Source organism: Neoarius graeffei, chromosome 18 (assembly GCF_027579695.1).
Source record: "Neoarius graeffei isolate fNeoGra1 chromosome 18, fNeoGra1.pri, whole genome shotgun sequence".
NCBI classification, from domain to species: Eukaryota; Metazoa; Chordata; class Actinopteri; order Siluriformes; family Ariidae; genus Neoarius; species Neoarius graeffei.
Genome location: NC_083586.1, coordinates 46,787,429 through 46,809,173, shown reverse-complemented (window position 1 = coordinate 46,809,173; position 21,745 = coordinate 46,787,429). Strand labels below are relative to the sequence as shown.

At 38.0% G+C, this 21,745-nt stretch overlaps 1 protein-coding gene across 1 annotated transcript; it reads right to left on the bottom strand.

Moving 5' to 3' along the window:
• Positions 1-3,471: 3,471 nt before the first annotated feature.
• zic2b (zic family member 2 (odd-paired homolog, Drosophila) b) lies at positions 3,472-5,476 on the bottom strand. The gene is made up of 3 exons (XM_060899537.1): positions 4,648-5,476; positions 4,056-4,219; positions 3,472-3,943 (listed from the first exon to the last, which is right to left on the bottom strand). The coding sequence occupies exons 1-3, from the start codon at positions 5,474-5,476 to the stop codon at positions 3,770-3,772; spliced, it is 1,167 nt and encodes a 388-aa protein (XP_060755520.1). The 3' UTR covers positions 3,472-3,769.
• Between the last annotated feature and the right edge of the window lie 16,269 nt (positions 5,477-21,745).

Here is a 21,745-nt window from a genome sequence, read left to right as displayed (position 1 = left end):
AGGTCATCACAGGGCTGACACATAGACACAGACAACCATTCACACTCGCATTCACACCTATGGTCAATTTAGAGTCACCAGTTAACCTAACCTGCATGTCTTTGGACTGTGGGGGAAACCGGAGCACCCAGAGGAAACCCACGCAGACACGGGGAGAACATGCAAACTCCACACAGAAAGGCCTTCGTTGGCCACTGGGCTCGAACCTAGAACCTTCTTGCTGTGAGGCAACAGTGCCAACCATTACACCACCATGCTGCCCATTATTATTATTATTATTATTATTATACTACATGCGGGGCGGCACGGTGGTGTAGTGGTTAGCGCTGTCGCCTCACAGCAAGAAGGTCCGGGTTCGAGCCCCATGGCCGGCGAGGGCCTTTCTGTGCGGAGTTTGCATGTTCTCCCCGTGTCCGCGTGGGTTTCCTCCGGGTGCTCCGGTTTCCCCCACAGTCCAAAGACATGCAGGTTAGGTTAACTGGTGACTCTAAATTGACCGTAGGTGTGAATGTGAGTGTGAATGGTTGTCTGTGTCTATGTGTCAGCCCTGTGATGACCTGGCGACTTGTCCAGGGTGTACCCCGCCTTTCGCCCGTAGTCAGTTGGGATAGGCTCCAGCTTGCCTGCGACCCTGTAGAAGGATAAAGTGGCTAGAGATAATGAGATGAGATGAGATGAGATACTACATGCACATTTGATGGAACAGTTATAGATTTTACAGAAAGTTAAGAACAGGGGGGTAACTTACCAATATTGAATGCTAATTCTGATCGAATGTAATTCAGTGTTCTGTAAATCCAGTGTACATGTACAAAGTCAAAATTCAAACAATAAAAATGGTACAAGTCCAAGAAGCCTGAACAACAACCCAATTTATATACAAGCTGTATACAGGTTGACAGTTCAAGTTCAAAGTTACTTTTGGTCGTAGTTAATTGTTACATTGCAGTCGTTCAAAACAAAAGGGTTTTGCTGAATGAAATCCACGAATGAAGTCCTCTTGTAAACATCTCCGTCACGTTTCCTCACCTCCAAGTAGAACTTAGACAATATTTCCGCTATTGCTCTCTTTTCCAGTTATTTGATGTCCGTTGGTATGTTTTTCTCTTGTAAATATGTGTGAAGAATATCCAGTGAAGTTTTGGTAGCCTTTCCGGTGTTCAGCGCGTCTTTCTCTTTCAAAATATATCTTATGCTTTAAATCTTCCGCTTTTAATGACGCAAATCTCACATCCATGTTTGTGTACAAACTGTCAGAGTCACTCACTAGCGCAGAAGTTTTATGTCTCTGATGTGTCTCTTTTCCAGTTTTTCTATATATTTAATGAGGAAAATTAAATGCGTGAAGAATATCCAGTAATGTTTTGGTGGCCTTTCAGGTGTTCAGAACGTCTTTCTCTTTCAAAATCCTCTATAAATCTTCCGCTTTTAATGAAGCAAACCTCGCAGCCATGTTTGTGTACAAACTGTCACAGTCACTTGCTAGCATGGAAGTTTTGCATCTTGGATGTGTATCTTTTCCAGTTTTTCGATGTCCATTGGTATGTTTTTCTCTTGTAAATATGCATGAAGAATGTATAATGAAGTTTTGGTAGCCTCAGGTGTTTAGCGCATCTTTAGTTTCAGTTTTCAGTTTATTTGTTTAGTGCTTAAACCGAGCACTAGATCGTCTCTTTTTCCTGGACAAAAAAGAAATGATTGCGCGCATGTGCAGCAGAAAAGTTTTCTCATTGGATCTTCGCATGAGCGCCATTGTGTGACGTCGTGTTGTCTTGACAACGTGCAATATTATAACAATATTGCACGCTCATTCTCCATTGGGGAGAGTGGCATAATACATGGAGGATAAGCGATATGATAATATCGCATGCCATCAATAAACCCACTAGAAGAGAATAGAAGACATTTTTATTCCATGGAAAAGGTGGCCTGTATATATAATAATTAAAAATATATAATGATAATACTACTAATTTATGCTGTTCAGATATTTTATATTACTTCATAATAATAGTATTGGACATAAAATGCTTGTTTGTCCACATCATTCTCAAATTTCATGTAAAAATGTTTGCTTGTACTGTCCCTGTTAAATTGTTTAATAATGGTCATCAAAGTACCATTGAAAAAATTTTAGATACATAACCTATAGTTTCATCTACTTGTGTGAAATAGACAGGTGTGAACATTATTATTATTATTATTTCTTTTTTTACTCACACATTATAGCATAGTATGGCCAAAGATTTTTTTTATAATGTACAAACTTGTGAATTCTTTTAAAAATATATATAATAAATTAAGGACCTATTAGGACTCCTTTGGATGAATTGATATAGAATATTTGGTAGAATTGAATGTTTCACAGGATGATTTTAGCTTGAATTCCCATCCTGCAGGAGTTTTATATATATTCTAGTTTACTGTATTTTATAGAATAGTTTTTGTGTTATTGACATACATCTGAGTAAGAAGAATTAAAATTGTTATTCTGTTCTAAAATATTTGGTAGAAACTTTATACCTGAATTTACAACATAAAGATCTTCAAGTACTTTCTTGCATATTTCTATTTAAAACAAACTTTATGACTTTATTATTAGTCACATGAAGCACAGTATAATGTTATTGTCTTAACACTTTACTCATAAGAACAGTGAACTGTCTTTTAATAAAAGTTTCAAAATTATCGTACAAATTTTAAATCTAACAACTCACTCAATGTCAATTTCCAACTCAATGTTAATTCTTCACTGTTTTGAACAAGGTTTTCCCCCCCACAAAAGTTTATTTTGCATAGGTTATTACAAACCTTTTAAACCACGCATATTTGCTGTTTTCCCCAAAATACCTTTGTCTTCTATTGTGTCTTTCACAATATGCACATTACAGGGAACAATATAAAAAACTAATAAATAATAATTCTACAGTGCAACATCTCATTATCTGTAGCCGCTTTATCCTGTTCTACAGGGTCGCAGGCAAGCTGGAGCCTATTCCAGCTGACTACGGGCGAAAGGTGGGGTACACCCTGGACAAGTCGCCAGGTCATCACAGGGTACAGTGCAACAATTCATAAAAATGTGTTTCTTTAAAAAAAAAAAAAAAAACGTGTCCATTTTCCTTTGGTGTAATTTATAGTAAAAAAAAAATCTGGTAAGTTTTATTTTTATGATTGTTGCCTTTAGTCCATTTCATTGCGTATAATCCCTCCTGATTATATAGAACAAGACACAAACAGCCAGGTCGAAATTATTAGAGAAAAACAAATATTTATTACTTTATATGAGAAATACATCCTTCATCATTTATAATACACAGTGGATAATAGCATAGCAATTTTCACAGTGCAATACTAATAAACAACAAAAAAAAGCAATTTAAAAAAGATAAACCTTCATTTATTTTTTATATATACACATTTGACTCGGAGCAGAGTTGAAGATTTTTTTAATTGACAGATACCGTATTGAATCCTGCTGAAAAAAATTAAAGGGATGAAGGGATGGAGTGGAGGAATAGAGAGGGGCATCACCACAGGTGGTAGTAAAAACATTAAAGCGTGAGAAGGCTATGTAGCCTGTCCATATGGAGTCCATAACATATCGCTCACTGGATGGGATTAATTGATAAACAATATGACTATATTTTTAGAGGATTGTCTACGTTGTTGATCACTGAAGTCCTAAAGTCCTGGAATCCTGTTGCGTCCCATTATGCAGAGCTGTGGACAATTTGGGATACAGCCTGGGTGTGAGGGTTCCTGGTTCCTAAACGTACCACTCGCTGAAGTTGGACGCTATGCTGCTGCTGTTCATCACGGCAGAGTCTGGAGACATGCTGGTGCTCTGAGTCTCTGAACATGGCGACACCAAACTGGAAGACTCGTACCCGGAACTTCCGGTTGGTGACGACTCCGCCATCGGACTCTGCTCGTCGTGAACCTGTTAAGAGCTTGATAAGACTCTAATAATAATAATAATAATAATAATAATTCTTACCAACAGCACGCATGGCATGACGCACACAGTGGTGTTGCATCCCATCTACACTCACCTTCATGTGTTTTCTCAGAGAGCTGGGATGAGTGTACGACTTGTCGCACAGTTTGCACAAGTACGGCTTGTCGGATGTGTGCACGTGCATGTGCTTCTTCCTGTCGCTGCTGTTGGCGAAGCGTCGGTCACAGCCCTCGTACTCACACAGAAACGGCTTCTCACCTGCAAATAGAAAACAGATTATTCTAAGATTATGAATGGATGAACACAGTCCTGACACACACACACACCTGTAACCTGAGCCACACTTTATTGCTAGCACTCAGGCCTCAATAAAGTGCAGTTCACACCTACTTCCTATCTTTAGACCTGCTGTACCGCACAAACGCGTGTAAACACAACAGTGCCATCATGTAACCATGGAAACTGAGTTCTGGACCGGAAAAGCACGCGGGTCAAAGAGCTTGCGAAGTATTTCTTAGTGTCTATACAATCACATGGGACGGTAATGGACATGGTTCTGGTCCTAGACATGATTCAGAGGTCTGTTTAAGTAAGTTGCAGTGAGAAATTCTGATTGGATGTGTCCACTTGAAAGGCACAGGCCAAGACCATGGTGTGGCTATGAGAATGGTGTGGTGTGTTCTCACCTGTATGCGTCCTCTTGTGTATTTTCAGGTTCTCGGAGCGCGCGAACACTTTACCGCATCCTGGGAACGGACACGCAAACGGTTTCTCCCCGGTGTGCACGCGAATGTGGTTCACCAGTTTGTATTTGGCCTTGAAGGCCTTTCCCTGTCGAGGACATTCTTCCCAAAAGCACACGTGGTTGCATTGCTCAGGGCCGCCGACGTGCTCTGTGGAAACGTGCGCCACCAGCTCGTGCATGGTGCCGAAGGTTCTGCCGCAGCGGCGCTTCTCGCGATCCGGTTCGAGCCACTTGCACACGAGCTCCTGTTTGACGCACTGCTGCCGCACGTAGCGGAAGAAAGCTGCCGGGTGATGGTGGTGATGCGCGGCTGCTGCTGCGACGGGATTCAAGCCGTACGGGTCAGGACGCGCGTTGGTGGACACCTGGTGATGGTGGTGATGATGGTGGTACTGGTCTGGCCGTGCAAACAGCGCGTTGTTGGTTGAGTTGTGCTGCTCGTGGAACCCAGGGATGAGCAGATGACCCTGCGCGTCCGCATGGGATGGATGAAGCGCCCCGGTCGCCGGGCTGAAGAGGCTGCGTTCTGGATCTGCAAAGCCTCGACCGCATAACAACCCGAACGCCGAGCCTCCATATGAGGCGCCCAGAGCCGCGTAGCCTGAAGCCTGTGGGCCGAAGGTCGCTCCTTGACCCGGAGACAGCTCGCCGTGGCTCAGCTTGAAGGCGCCTACATGCGCCGCTTCTCCAAAGTTCGAGTCCCTGTCGTGTGACTCACCCGCCGGGTGATGTCGGGAAAATGGAGCCAGGTGACCCGCGTCCAGTAACATTCTCAGGTTCTCTGCGGAAACACGCTACAGTGCGTAAAAATGCAAATCAGAACCATGAAAATGCAGGCATGACCCAGAAAAAAGTGATCAAATTCTGATCAGCTTGCTTTTTTTTTTTAAATGTTTAAGTTTGTCTCAAATCCTAACAAACAGAACAAGTCATCTGGGTAGAGGATTAAACTCGCTCAACCTGATGCGCAAAAAAACATTCACACTGGATGCACTCATACCCTCCTGTAAATGTGCGACTTTTTCGGGTTGGGCTGCGTTTATTTCCCAGCTCGCTGCCCCACGCCCCCTTTACTACAAGAGCCCTGCTACGCTCCGATTGGCTGATCTGAATCCCTAATCCGTTACTGTCGTCCAATCAGACGCCGAGTCACCCTGACTAATCTTTACTGACTGTTGCTCTGGTGCAGTAGTGGGGCAGTTTGGTGGTGTGACTAAGAGATAATACAAATATCATATCTAGGTGTGTTTATCTGTAATCCATTTATTTTAAAAAAAAAAAAGTTTCTCATGTGTAGTACAGTTTTTATTTAGGTGCATGGCATAAATATGCAGCTGACACAGGAGGTGTTTATGTGCATATGCAACCATATTACCAGAATTGCCATATTACAGCCAGAATGCAACCCAGAGTCTTAATAATAATAATAATAATAATAATAATAATAATAATAATAATAATAGGGTTACGCATGCAGCTAGACTCCTTCAGCCTCTCAACCAGCAAAATAAAAACCTGGGCTCTGTACAACCAGCTGTGCATGAGGTTGAATAATAGCTGGACACAACAGGTTCACGTGGTGTATTGTATCCCAGCCCTTTTGTGTGCTTTTTATTTTACATTCCAGTATATTAGTATAGCCATAGCCAAACACACACACACACACACACACACACACACACACACACTGTATTTTGGCAGCTGAGCAGAAAAGCAGCAGCTGGATCCCCGCACGCGCTGCAGATGTTGACCTTGAGGACCGCGCGCTGCTCAGCTGAACCTGAACACTATACAGTGTCATGCAATCTGGCAAGGCAAGGCAAGGCAAGGCAAGGCAAGGCAAGTTTATTTATATAGTGCATTTCATACACACTGGCAGTTCAATGTGCTTTACAGAGGTAAAAGCAAAACAGTAAACAATAGAAAATAAAATTACATAAAATAAAGGGGAAGAAGAGAGAAAGTTCAGTAAAAACAGCAGAATAAAAGTTAAGTAAAGTTTAAGACATGCAAAGACTGTAAAAGTTAAGTAAAGTTTAAAACATGTAAAGATGATGATATTTATCAATTCGCAGAAAGCATCTGAAAACAGCTTGGTCTTTAGTCTAGATTTGAAGCTGCCAACAGCAGGAGCATTTTTGATGTCCTCTGGCAGTTGGGTTTAAACACACAATAACTGGACATGTGCACGATTCCCCCACCATGTGTGATCGCTTCTATGTTTTGAAAAAATGTGTCTCAGGGACACTGGGCTCCAAAAATAAGAAACACAGTGTTTAATGGCAAACATTACAGTAAAACAGAATAAAAATAAACACTATTAGGGTATAAACTTCAAGGATAAGTTATACACTCTTGATTCGAGCTAAGTGCTGCACTGACATTTCTGCATCCATTTTATTATTATTATTATTATTATTATTATTATTATTATAGGCTTCTTCAGCCATTTAGTGACAAGTGTTTTTCTGGTCAGTCTTTTAAAGCAGATAATTTGTATATTTGTAAGAAAATCATAGGCATAGATAGATGTTTTGTCACAGCAGTAAAACAAAAAAAAAAACTGAACAAGACAACTACAGACACTAATTAAATAATAATAATAATAATAATAATAATAATAATAATAATGTTTTAAGACTATATATTTACTTGCTGAAGTTAAGCTTTTCATGTAACAGTAGAATATCATATTCACTTGAGCAGCTAAAATAGCTAACACATCACGGTATTAGCATAGTTTTCTGTTTTTGTTTCGTCTCATCCAATTAATTGACTTTGAAATAAGACTGGAATTTAATAATTCTTTAAAACTGCGACTTAATAATTTATTAAGCACTCAGTGAACGAATTCTCATGATAGCTTTCGATGTAAACATTAATTAAGCTAACACTTTTAACGCATTTGTTTGCTAGCTGTTTATTACCACAGATTAGCCAAATCCGATGCCATTTTAGCTTGATTACAAGGTTATCCTTTTTTTTCTTTCTTTTAAAGCTCTTGAGGGAAGTCGTAAAAAAGTGCCATGCTTACAAAAAAAAAAAGTTTTACGAACAAAACTGATTTAAAATCCATATTTGTGGGGAAAGAAACAAATTCGGCTAATATGCTAATCGGGTGTATTGGTAACACGCAGCTAATACTGCACTGTACTTTGAGCTAGCAAATATTTGCTAGGCTATATTTTATTTTATTTTTAATGGATTATGGGGATTCGTCAACTGAATGAATTAAAATGAAAAGTTTAAATTAAAACGTATTTAAAAGGTAAGGGAAGAAAAAGGTGGTGGGGGTAATGAGTCAGAATAAATGGAGGTCATGGGCTAATAACCGGTTAGCGTTTATTTTCTTTTTGTTTTGGATAATATGATGGAAATGTAGCAAAGTGTGTTTGACAAATGAAAGACTCCTGCAGAAATGACACTTAATGAGTAGGATGTGCTCCTTATGTTGTTATATGCAGGATTAAACATTTGTACACAAGACACTTAATTCTTCCTTCCTCTTTCACAAAACTTCCTGTGAGAAAGGCAGCGGGGTTTGTGTGGGGAAGAGCTCTCTCTCTCTCTCTCTCTCTCTCTCTCGGGGCAGGGCGGGCAGGGCAGGCGGCATGAGCTCGCAGGAAATAGGCGCAGACGCGCGCTTTGAAGTGATCCGGTATTATGCTGTCGGATGCCACCCTGTTGCCCTGGTGACGGCGGTGGTTCCTCTCTCTCTCTCTCTCTCTCTCTCTCTCTTCTTGCCCTCTCTACAATAAAGTTAGCCCAAACCCGTGGGCAGAGTTTTCCTTTAATGCACAGACTCTCAGACGCCACATGCAATGAAAAGAAGAAAAAAGAAAATCATCACTGTCAGTTTGTTAAAAAGAAAAAAACAGCGTCTCGTTTTCTCACCTTTTAACGACCCCAGACATGTTTAACATTCTTCAGGACAGCACTATTAGTCTCACTAAACAACTGATCAACTATAAATAACTTAAACAGTCTAACTGCTAATAAAATAAATAAATATTTACTAAATTTAATAGTAAATAAATTTAATAAATACTGCACTTTAATCTCATTGTACATGTGTATAGTGACAATAAAGGCATTCTATTATATTCTATTCTAAAATGAAATATAATCAGCACAATATAAACCTAAATCTGACCATGCATAGATATGACAGAACAAAACTCATCTCATCTCATTATCTGTAGCCGCTTTATCCTTCTACAGGGTCGCAGGCAAGCTGAAGCCTATCCCAGCTGACTACGAGCAAAAGGCGGGGTACACCCTGGACAAGTCACCAGTTAAGCTAACCTGCATGTCTTTGGACTGTAGGGGAAACCAGAGCACCCGGAGGAAACCCACGCGGACAACATGCAAACTCCGCACAGAAAGGCCCTCGCCGGCCACGGGGCTCGAACCCAGGACCTTCTTGCTGTGAGGCACCAGCGCTAACCATTACACCACCGTGCCGCCCAGAACAAAACTCATTAATTTATAGTTCTAATACCTTCAGGAGAAGTTTGTTCATTTTAATACAGCTGTTTCACCAAACTATTCATCAAACTTGTTCTTTTGTGCAGCAAAATTTCCCCCATGACCCAAAGGTTCCTGTGAAATGATTATATGTATAGATTAAATGCTTTTTTTTAAATAAACTTGCACACACACATATATATATATATATATATATATATATATATATATATATATATATATATATACAGGGTGTCTCAAAAAAATGTACTCACACTTTGAATGACGAGAAAACCTTTATTTATGAACATAGAGTGAAATGGAATAGCTTCGAATACAGAAGACAAATGTAATTGAAGAATCATGTTCGCAAATGTTCAAATTGATGAACGTTATTGTCCAGACAACGCTGATAATGCGCACCAAGGGATTCGCAAACGTCACGAAACAGGTCATTAGGAATATCGTGACATTGTCTTTCAATTTCCAATTTCAGTGCATCAATTGTTCTTGGTTTGGTGTGATAAACTTTGTCTTTGAGATATCCCCCCAAAAAGAAGTCCATGCTGTGATTAATTAATTACACCTGCAACACAAAAAAGGCAGCATGTTAGGGACAGTTAAAGTGTGAGTACATTTTTTGAGACACCCTGTATATATAAGATGCTCATTAAAACAGACCTGGGCATTTTGCGGGCCGCATCCGGCCCTTTGGTTCATTCTGACCGGCCCGCGTAAGGTTAATTAGAAATTACAAAATAAACGTATTTTCTAATTTTACCTCATGCATGGACTGAATGTGCAGTGCTTTTATTTTGAAGTTGTGTTCAACTAAAACGCAATGCGCACGACATGAAATCCCACGAAACCTAATCCCGTGATAACTACTTCCGTAATTTGTCCAGACCAACCACAAACGTTTACGTCATCCTTCAAACGGTCCAGCCAATCACGTAGTGTGACGTCACCAGCAGGCGCCGGAGCCCGAGCCGATCTGTAGATCTGATACCTACACCGAATCTGCCAGCTGTGCTTCGCATCTCCACCTCAGACATTCAACCTGACTCTGATGCACTCGTTAAAGACCAACAGAGACTAGATTTCTCTCACTGAACAAATAAAAAACTGAAAAACACCAAATGAGGTGATTAGACTACAAATGTGGGCATCATTATTATAATATGATGTATCTTGCTTGATGTTTGGAGTAGAAAGACAATATTGTGATGTCTTTATTGTGTTTTGGGGTGAATGTGACTGAAAAAAATTGGTACAAAGTTGACATTTTGTGAACCATTGTTTTGGGAAATTTGATTGAATAAATGACATTTTTTGTAAGGCAACCTCGTTTTTTCCATACTCTTACCAGTCTTAGCAGCTTGTAAAAACAATTATTTACTGCTTTATATAAAGAAATACAATTAATATTATGCAGAATTTAGTTCAGCCTTTTGGTCCGGCCCTCCACAAAATTTTCTGTTTCTCATGTGGCCCCATGGAAAAAATAATTGCCCACCCCTGCATTAAAATCTAAAACTGCACTCACTGTACCTGAGACTATAAAGCAAAGGGCCATCTCACACCAAATACTGACTTTGTTTCATTTATTATGGCTTACTGATATATATATATATATATATATATATATATATATATATATATATATATATATATTGAGGAGGTGGGTGAGAGGAGGATGTTAGCCAAGCTGACCTCAATCATGGATAACCCCTCTCACCCCCTACATGAGGCTGTGGGGGCTTTAAGCAGCTCGTTTAGTAGTAGACTGCTAGACCCACGGTGTAAGAAGGAGAGATACCGCAGGTCATTCATACCTGCTGCTGTCAGACTGTATAACACCCACAACTTGTAACGTAGCACCAATAACCTGTTTGTCATTATATTTGCACTCCTTCACCACTACTACCTCTGCCATCTCTCATCGATGCAATTATGTGCAATAATATAGGCCCTAAACTATTTTTATGCATACTTATATATATATATATATATATATATATATATATATATATATATATATATAATACAGAGTCTACCTGTAATGTGCAATTTTTCTCAGCCTCTCAATAAGGCAATATTTCTATACTTTTTCACGGTAGATGATGCAAATAGCCCTCTGTTTTATCTTTCGTTTAATTTTTATTTCAGTTTGATTTTATCTGTTTGACATTTTCTTGCTACTGTAACACATGAATTTCCCTGATGTGGGATCAATAAAGTGAATCTAATCTAATCTAATCTAATCTAATCTAATCTAATCTAAATGTCTTCGGCACATGTAAGGCTTAAAAAAATAATAAAATGAAATGTTTCAACATTTTAAAAAATGCTATCAGCAGTAATCAGTAAGCCATAATAAATGAAACAAAGTCAGTATTTGGTGTGAGACGACCCTTTGCTTTATAGTGCTATATGCATTTTTTAAATGTTGAAACATTTCATTTCATTATTTTTTTAAGCCTTACATATACCGAAGACTTATATATATATATATATATATATATATATATATATATATATATATATATATATACACCTGTATAAAAGGATGATCAGGTGAGTTCGCACACGTTCTGCTTAAACAAATTTGTTTCTGTACGAGTTATTCATGGAAACAAATGTGCCATAGTTGAAGCTGTATCTATACACAGAACTGTACAATAGTCTCAGGGCACCCTGTTTGTTTTTTCATACAAACTTTGTTATAGATTTCTATTTTATGACTTCTAAATTGTCTACAAAAACATTTAGAGTTCCAAACATTCATTTTCCAGCACAAAATTAAATGTTAGAAAGAAAAAAATGTATCTGAGCAGTATATTCCATAAGAGAGCACTTTTCAGATGAAAAAAGAAAACATAATGAAGGCTGCTGGGGTTTGGTGCAAAATGAAGAAGCGAGTGTGACGGTCCAAGTGTCCAGAAGAACTGTGGCTGGTTCTGTAAGATGCTCAGTAAAACCTACAGCTCATTTCCTTATCAAACTGCACTCATTGTACCTGAGACTATAACAGCAAAGGGTCATTTCACACCAAATACTGACTTTGTTTCATTTATTATGGCTTACTGATTACTGGTTATAGGATTTTTTAAATGGTGAAACATTTCATTTCATTATTTTTTAAGCCATTTTTGGTCTACATGTGCCTGAGACTTTTGCACAGTACTGTATATATCTGTTTATTATTATTATAACACTGTACACTAATATGATATGGAAGAAACCGGGATAATTTAACAAATGCCAAATTGCAAAAGAGTAATAAAGAAGGTTCAAGAGCAAAATGTAAATAAATCCTGTGCTGAGGCTCCATGTCTCCGTCTCCTTTTTTCCTTTCTTTATGATTATGGAGGCTCAGAGGAAAATATATTTCCAGATCATTCGTGTTTTACTTGTTTCCATAACTGACTAGAATATACAGAACAAGTCAAAAGTTTGTACACCCCCATTCTACTCATTCATAGGTTTTTCTGTATTTGGACTCTTTTCTACATTGTAGAACAATACTGAAGACATCAAAACTATGAAATAACATATGGAATTAAGTGGTAAACAAACAAGAGTAAAAAAAACACACAATATGTTTCATATTTTAGATTCTTCAACATATCCACTTTCGTTTGCCTTGATGGCACTATTGGCATTATCTTATCCAGCTTCATGAGGTAGTCACCTGGAATGCTTTTCAATTAACAGTTGTGTTTCATCAAAAGTTAATCAGTGGACGAGTTTCTTGCCTTTTTAATGCATTTGAGATTAAATAGTAAGCAGTAAATAATAGCAATACAGTAAATTCAACACCACAACTCCATGTTACATCAAGAACCGCTCAACTAAGTAAAGAGAAACGACGTCCATCATTACTTTAAGACATGAAGAAGTGTGTTTTAACTCATAAAAATAAAGAAAAACCACTGAATTTGAAGGTGTGTCCAAATTTATGACTGGTACCGTGTGGATATATTACTGTATAAAAGTCTTAGGCACATGCAAAAATCTGCGTTCAAAAATAATGAAATTAGATGTACATTAAAAAAAATACTATAAATTGAGACGACCCTTTAATTAAAAAAAAAAAGGATTCTCCGGTACAGTGAGTGCAGTTTGATAAGGAAATGAGCTGTAGGTTTTACTGAGCGTCTTACAGAACCAGCCACAGTTCTTCTGGACACTTGGACCGTCACGCTCGCGTCTTCATTTTGCACCAAAACCCAGCAGCCTTCATTATGTTTTCTTTTTTCATCTGAAAGGTGCTCTTTTATGGAATATGCTGCTCAGATACAAACTATTTTTTCTGTAACATTTAATTTTGTGCTGGAAAACAAATGTTTGGACTCGAAAATGTTTTTGTAAAACAGTAAAAATCCATAGCAAAGTTTATACTAAAACAAATAGGATGCCGAAAACTTTTGCACAGCACTGTATATATTCACATCAAGCGTTATCTTTCATTATTGCTATAAAATATCAATAAAGTGTGTGCAGGAGTATATTTTATATGGGGTTGATCTGGAAGGGTTTGCAGGTGCCCAAGGCATTTTATGCAGCTTGAAGAGAGAGAGAGAGAGAGAGAGAGAGAGAAGCATAATATTAGTTATGTATGACAGCCTCTGTGTCTCTTCTTCCTGTCTCTTTGTGGAAGTTTCTGTCTCAGGCTCTTCCTTGTCCAATGAAAACTCCAGTTCTAATCAAGTTCCATCATCTGGAAACTCACAAATGTTATTCCTCACACCCTTTCTCCCTCCCTCTCTCCTTCCCTCCCTTGTTGACTCCGTTCATGTGACAGAAGATGAAGAAAGAAAAAATGAGAAGGAAACTTGGAGTGAAGGGGAAAAATAACTCCAGCAGTGTTCAACAACACTGTGGTCTCATCTCTCGTTCCACTTCCTCTTCGTCAACATCTTGGTCTTTCTGTGCTTGTTTTCAAAATGGGAATATTCATACAAATTGTGAAAAAATATATAGTAAAATATTTAAATTTAAAAGAACACTTTGTCAGTTTTCAACCCAATGTTTATCTGCTGTGTAAGTCAGTAACCAGACACAAGAATTTCAACATGTTTCCCTATAGTGAGAAAACAACAATAGAAGTCGAAGGGCAGATGTTGAATTATGCGAAATGTATGTCTGTATTGCTCCAGCTGTTGTACAGAATGTTGTATAAAACTCCATAAAAGCAGGTGTCAGTCTCATTATAAACACTTCACTGTAAGAGTGTATAGTCATAGTGTCACATTTAGGGGTTATCTAGTCAGTCATGATAACCATAATTGAGTCCAATCAGGGCTTTGAACCAGAATTTTTTTCCTATTGGTTCGTTCCGAACAGAAACGGAATTTTAACGTTTCCGGTTTTGGGTTCCACCATTAAATAGACGTTCCCGAACCGGTTAGAACAAAAAAATTTCGTTCCCGGAACGGTTAATTACGTTCCCTGTCAGCTGTTTAACAAATGGCTATAAAATGATGTCTCTGTCTCATCCAGCTTAAGCCAAATGTAGGCTAATTCTATTACAACCTTCATTAAATAAGACAAGAAATAATTCAAAACAATTATTATTTCAAATGTTGGCGATTTGGATTCTCAGTATGTCTTCCCATCTACACAAACAGAAAAAGTGCCAAAAATGAAAGAGAATTCGTTTAGTGTGTTACCAAAGGCTAGTCAGGCCTACAGATAGGCTAACCGATAGGCTAACAAAGGTTAACGTCATTTAATGTTCGCGAGCCTCTCATTAACGTGGACAAATATATTGATATCGTGTTTGAAACTGACGTTTTCGAATAACGATAGACTGCAATATTTACCTCTTATTTAAGATGTGGAGACGTGATAGTAGTCCACCCTCCCGCTCTCTCCATTCAGTCAGCGAACGTCACACAGGAAGTGAACCCCAGCGGGTCATAGAAACTTGCGCAGGAGAAGAATGACTTTTTTATTTGTAGGCTACGGAAACTTTGAGGAACGAAATAAAAACCGGTATTAACCAGTTATCATTATTTTTAATAAGCGTTTCTGTTCCGGAACATAAAAATAATAAAGTTTCTGGTTTCGTTTCTGTTCCATGTGAAATAGAAAAAGTTCCCGGTTTTCGTTTTCGTTCCTTGAACCGGTTCAAAGCCCTGAGTCCAACATCTGCCCTTTGACTTCCATCATAAATTAATTTAGAGAAAGGCAAGTTTTCTGGGGTTTTTTTTTGAGTGCATGTTGAAAGTATTGAGTGCATTTGTGGAGAATTGAGATTATCTGACAAATGCAGGAGTATTCCTTTAATAAACACCTCCACCCCATTTCTCTTTCTCTCTATTTCTTATTAGATCTGTAGTTATGAACCCAACATACTCATATGAGATTTGGATTTCCATAAAACTTGATGTGATTCAGAAGCAGAGCTCGATTAGCATAATGTCTGCGCTAACAGGCAGGAATAAAACTGAGTGGGGGATCATGATGGACTCTATTCAGAACAGCAGCAGGAGTTTGAACCTTCATCACAGACTCACACACAAACACAGAGAGAGAGAGAGAGAGAGCACAATTCATTCAAAGCCATTGTTGTTTTACAGTCTCTAAACCAAATCATCTTTACTTTAATTATATCAACTGATGGGGCAGATGTGGGGTTTCTGCTGAGATGTTGAGGTCATTTCTCCACAGGGCGGTGAAACAGGACATAGTGAGAAAACCAGGGGGCCACAGCAGGAATGCAGCCAGCTTCAGAGTAATTACTTCAGTTTAGCCTGAAAGCGAGAAACAAAACTGACGTGAAGTTAATGACAGTTAGCATGAGGTGCTCCTGTCAGCACTGGTCCCTCGAAGGGTTTAGAGGAGAAAAGAAAGCATTGCTTTCTGCTAAAATATAAGAGTAACAGTTTGCTTCTCAAAAAGAATACTTGGAGTGTTTCATGTACCACAATGACTCATAATCATGAACGTTTTTTTTCCCCCTACAGTTATAAACCCATTTTCCTGGTCATTAAAGGAATACTCTAGTGTTTTTAACCTGATCTAGATTTACTACATCTGTAGCGCATATATAAACAGTTATTCCACAAAATCATGTCGTACATGAGCTGAAGAAGAGCGTAGCACCGAGTTGGTTATAAGCCATATACAATTAAGTTGATTGGAATAACTGTTTTATTCTATCCACATTCACTGGTTTTTGAGAAACAGAGCATTTTTATTTTTTGCAAATTCGATAAATAAAAACTTTATACAAAATGTCCAACAAAATCATTTCCGCTTAGAATGTAAACAAACCGGCGAAATGGCAGTAGCAATTTGTGAAAAATGTGATAATAATTCTTAAAAACTAAAAAAAAAGTATTGTACTTCTTCCCACTCCTTTTTCGAACAATGTGCGGTGTTTTGTAATGTCTTAGATCTTTATGTTATTTTATTTATTTTTTTTATTTCTCGTTTTCTTTCTTTTGTATGTATAAATAGTTACATACATTTTTTATACATGTTCGAAATAAAAATAAATTCAAAAAAATAAATTAAAAAAAGATACGTTCTTACCATCAAATACTTTCATTCCATATTTTGTTGCCTTTTTTTGTATTTTTTGGGGTTTTGCTTTTGAGTAGTGTTTTTATTTCATCCTCAGTTGGTTTAGTAACACACATCGCCATTTCTTCTTCTTCTTTAGGGTTTTTTGGTGGTTGGCAAACCAACTTAAAGGTGCATTACAGCCACTGACTGGATTGGAGTGTGGAACAGGAGATATGGGGGGGGGACTATATTCTTTTAGCTGTTTCTATTTATTTTAAATACTTGATAAAGTGATATATCTGACTTGATGCGCGCCGCCATTTTGTTTTTCTCTACTCACGGTATATGAGCTGATAGCCTAGTAGTAGAGTACCCAATCAGAATGTGCAATTGTTCATATCTGGTGAATGTGGGTAGAATTATATATATGATTACCATAAAAATTTTTCAACACATTTTTCCTGTGCTGAGAACGTAACAGAAAACCTGTTTTACGCAAAACTCGCAATGGAAGTCAAAGGGCAGTTGTTGAATTCCTTTAATAAGCACTTCAAATACATACAAACACTACAAACAACAAAGTTATACCTCTAACTGTTACATTAACAATAAAGGTTTTAGGGTGAGATGGACATTAACCCTTTAGTGCCTGCCCAAAATTCCTCTATTTGTACCAATGCCTATTCAAACAAATATAGCTTGAGGTTGGACTTCAGGACACCCGTCATGCTATCTGCCATTTTAAACAAGTATTGTAAGACAATTTTTGTTTGTTTGTTTTCAAGGTATTTTTTCATATTTTCTCATAGCAACCATTACATCATTATTCCTAGAGGAACGATATTCAAAGGGTATGGCACCACAGGGTTAAAGAAAGCTATTATTTTGACGATGTCTCCAACTTTTCAACACTGCAGCAATACCAAATGAAGCATTCCAGCTTTAGGACAGATTCTTCCATGTGAAAAAGTAATCCCATTTTAACAGGACAGATTAATTAGATTGAGAGTTTAATTTCCAAACAAGTTGGAGTGAAAAGTTCACGATTCTACAAAAACATTTGACAGAGTTCAACAAAGACTTCCATTATAAATGACATTCTAGTGCGTCATACTGAAACATCCATCCATCCATCATCTGTAACCGCTTATCCTGTACAGGGTCGCAGGCAAGCTGGAGCCCATCCCGGCTGACTATGGGTGACATGCAAACTCCACACAGAAAGGCCCCCGTCGGCCACTGGGCTTGAACCCAGAACCGTCTTGCTGTGAGGCGACAGTGCTAACCACTACATCACCGTGGCACCTGCTAAAATAATTCTTGAAAAATAAAAAAAACAATATGTTCTTGCCATCAAATACTTTTATTCTATATTTTGTTGCTTTTTTTTGTATTTTTTGAGGTTTTGTTTTCGAGTAGAGTTTTTATTTCATCCTCGGTTGGTTCAGCAACACACGCCGCCATTTTATTTTTCTCTACTCACGGTATATGAGCTGATAGCCTAGTAGTAGAGCAGCCAATCAGAGTACATGATTGCTCATATCCAGTGAATGTAGATAGAATAATAGAAGTGATTTGGAAAATGGCATCATTCCAATTAAATTTTAATATTTAGCTCTTTTAATAACGACATATTGTGCTGTTTTGTGAATCTGCTGGGATGAACAATCACAATCACAGACCAAAGAAAGTCTGAGAACAAAAGATAAGTCTTTATTGTGCTGTAAAAACTCAAAACCAACAGGTTTTCTTGTTGGAATTACATTGTTGGCTTCAAGCATGCAGCTTACACAGTGCCAGACTGGTGGCTAGAAGCTTTAATTACTTGCTAGCGATGTACGGTAGCATCTTCAAATAAAAAAAAAAGAGAAAGAAACTCATAAAATTGCTCTGAAAATGATTTGAGAAGTGGAGAATTTAGTACAGTTTCTTCTTAGGTAAGATGCTTTTTTTAAAAAAAAGATCAAGTCATGTTCGTTTTGGTTTAGATGAATTGACAATTCCCAAATTTCACTTTTCTATTTATTATACTGAACTTTTATTTTACCGGGTAAGACCGCCGAGATTTAAAATAAATAAATAAATAAATAAATAATGACATTTTTAACACCAACCGGGCCAAATAGCTGATTTTTTGTGAATACAGTACATCGATTCCTTGATGTCCCCCCCCCCAATTTCATCATAAAACACCATTAGCTAAATATTTTTCTAAGTAATCAATGATCTTATATTTCTGAGTAGACGTGATCGCGATTCTGCACATTCTTGGCATGCTGATGATGGAGTTTCATCAGGAGCCACCTGGGATGGTTTTGCAACAGTGCTGAAGAATTTCACACACGCTGAGCACTTGGATGCTTTTCCAATAGCTGGAGGTGGGATGTTTTTTAATTGACGTCATTTTTTAAAATAAATAATACGCATACACATCAGCTTCATTGTTCATAATTCTGTTCAGATGATTGATACACATCTGTCTAGAATTTTAACTGGTACTTTATATTAACCCTGGAGCTAGAAAATATGAGGGGGCTGGAAGTGCTTTCAGCTTTATAGTATAGCTTTCATTTATTATTAGCGACATCAGCACATTTCAATGAGAAATTAGACTGTAAAATGGAGAGCCAAAGGACGATGGCTTCCTCTCTCACGGTTTCCTCCTCACAGAGTTTTTTTTCCTCATCATTGTTGCATTTGCTTTGCTCAATAGGGATCTAGAATTGAAATTCTGCAGAGCATGGCTCTATAACTTGTTGCTATTTAACTGTGGTCAGGCCAACAAACACCCCCTGCCAACCCACCCCAACTGGGACACCCATGACATCCACCTTTTCCCAAGCATTCCGCTTCCCTCATCGCTGCCTTGTTCAAAACGGGTCTGAGAAGGTCGAAGGTCAGGGAACAATGCCTACAGAGACAGGATTTACCAAGATGGACGACACACGGCCCAGGGCGCTTTGTGGCGTTGGAGGCCCTTGTCCGCCAGGCATCTCCAGCTAACAGGTGATGGAGGAGAAGGACAAAAGAGTTTCACAGTTTTCAGAGCACCATTATCCACACATAACGCCTGTGTTAACAATCAATAATGCACGCTTAAACTAAGCTGCTCACTAAAGCATCACACTCGCACTGGAGCAACTCTTCAAATATACACACAAGGCAATGCTTTTATATACAATAATAGACAAATATGTAAATATATTCTTACAGTAATAGGATATTAAACAATTATTCCACAAAATCGAGTCATACATGAGCTGATAGTGCTGAGTTGGCTATAAGCCATGTATGATGAGATTGAGTAGAATAGCTGTTTTATTCTATCCACATTCACTGGATTTTGAGAAGCAGAGCATTTTTATTTTTAGCAAATTCGATAAATAAAAACTTTACACAAAACGCCCGACAAAATCATTGCCACTTAGAATGTAAACAAACCGGCGAAATGACAGGAGCAATTTGTGAAGTGTGATCATTCTTGAAAAATAAAAAAAAAAGAAGATATGTTCTTACCATCAAATACTTTTATTCCATATTTTGCTGCTTCTTTTTTGCGGTTTTGTTTTCGAGTCAAGTTTTTATTTCATCCTTAGTTGGTTCAGCAACACGCTCCGCCATTTCGTTTTTCTCTACTCACGGTATACGAGTTGATAGCCTAGTAGTAGAGTAGCCAATCAGAGCACACGATTGCTCATATCCAGTGAATGTGGATAGAATAAAGAGTGATAGTTACTAGGACGTAATCCAATCAAATCCAATCGGAGCACAGAGCTGTTAAAGGAGACAAGCTGATCCATATTCAACAATGTTAATACAGAATGAATATATGATCCAGCTTTTATGGCTGGTCCTGTGACTAATAGTGTTTAAACAGTAATACACAAAACCTATATGTCTAAAACTGAACAAATAATTGAGGATAGATAACGGAAAACTGTGAAACCTCCTTAAAAGTAGGCGGCCTTTCAATTTCATAAAATCGGTGGAATTTAGTTCCCTCTGAAATTTGGTCATTGTGATATATAATTTGGCCTAATTTTCCATATGTTTATTTCTGTAATATCTAAAAAAAAACAACGAGGCTATTCTGTGGATGGGAGGTTATTTAATTTGAGGGGATTCCTGAGCAAATAATGTGCATGAAATCGCTTACTTCACGCAGTCAAGCAGACAGAGGAAGTCCGTGTGCGCATGCGCAGGTTTACCTTCTTTTTCTTTTGGGTTTTACAACAACTAGCATCCACAGTGTTGCATTACTGCCATCTACAGGTTTACCTTTGAGCGTGCACTGACAGTTCCATCATTCTGTCGCTAAACGAACAGCTGATCACACCGAGGTGCTCGCTGACCGCCGATATTTATTAGTTTGGGCCTGCGTTTCCTTTCCTTCGTATATAACATAACATCTTTCCTTCTCGCTTTCCGTTACTGTAGTCGGGCTTTCACGTTTCATTCGCACACTCATGTCCTTCATTTTTCTCTCCTGTTTCAAATTTGTATCCCACAATGCCTTGAGCGAATGGGGAAAGCCCACCACGTGATGCATGAAGTAGTATCTTGAATTGCATCATGGTGAAGCAGGAAAAAATAGCGGAGAATTTAGGGCCACATGGCCCTAAATTCATTAATTGTACTATTTACAAAAAGCCTAATAAAATTTGAAGTCTGTGATTCGAATTCAGTAGCTTTCGGTCCACTAAACAAAAATAATTGGGTGTCGGGAAAATTCTTTTTATGACCTACAGTTGAAAAATCTGAAGGGCAGTTTACCTTTAACAAATGACAAATTATTATTTTAATAATAATTTTTCTTTTTTTTAAACCAACTGGACTCAGTTTTTGGTGACACACCCCAATTAAGAGTTATTATACCATTACAATGCATTGGTAGAATGATATATAACCTGTTACACTTAATAATATAACCTACTATACTTGTAGTGACCGATGTAACTACATAGGATGATTGTTGAACCTTACTGTCTGCTCAGTTAGCCCAATGAAAACGCTCCACAAGTTTCCCAAATTAAGATTTTGCATTCTTTACAACA

Excerpts from the sequence above, each read along its gene's own strand:
- zic2b (XM_060899537.1), bottom strand. The coding sequence starts at position 5,476 with ATGTTACTGGACGCGGGTCACCTGGCTCCATTTTCCCGACATCACCCG. Across the intron at positions 4,220-4,647 it reads ACACAAGAGGACGCATACAG|GTGAGAAGCCGTTTCTGTGT; the intron begins GTGAGAACACAC and ends TTCTATTTGCAG. Across the intron at positions 3,944-4,055 it reads CTCTGAGAAAACACATGAAG|GTTCACGACGAGCAGAGTCC; the intron begins GTGAGTGTAGAT and ends AGCTCTTAACAG.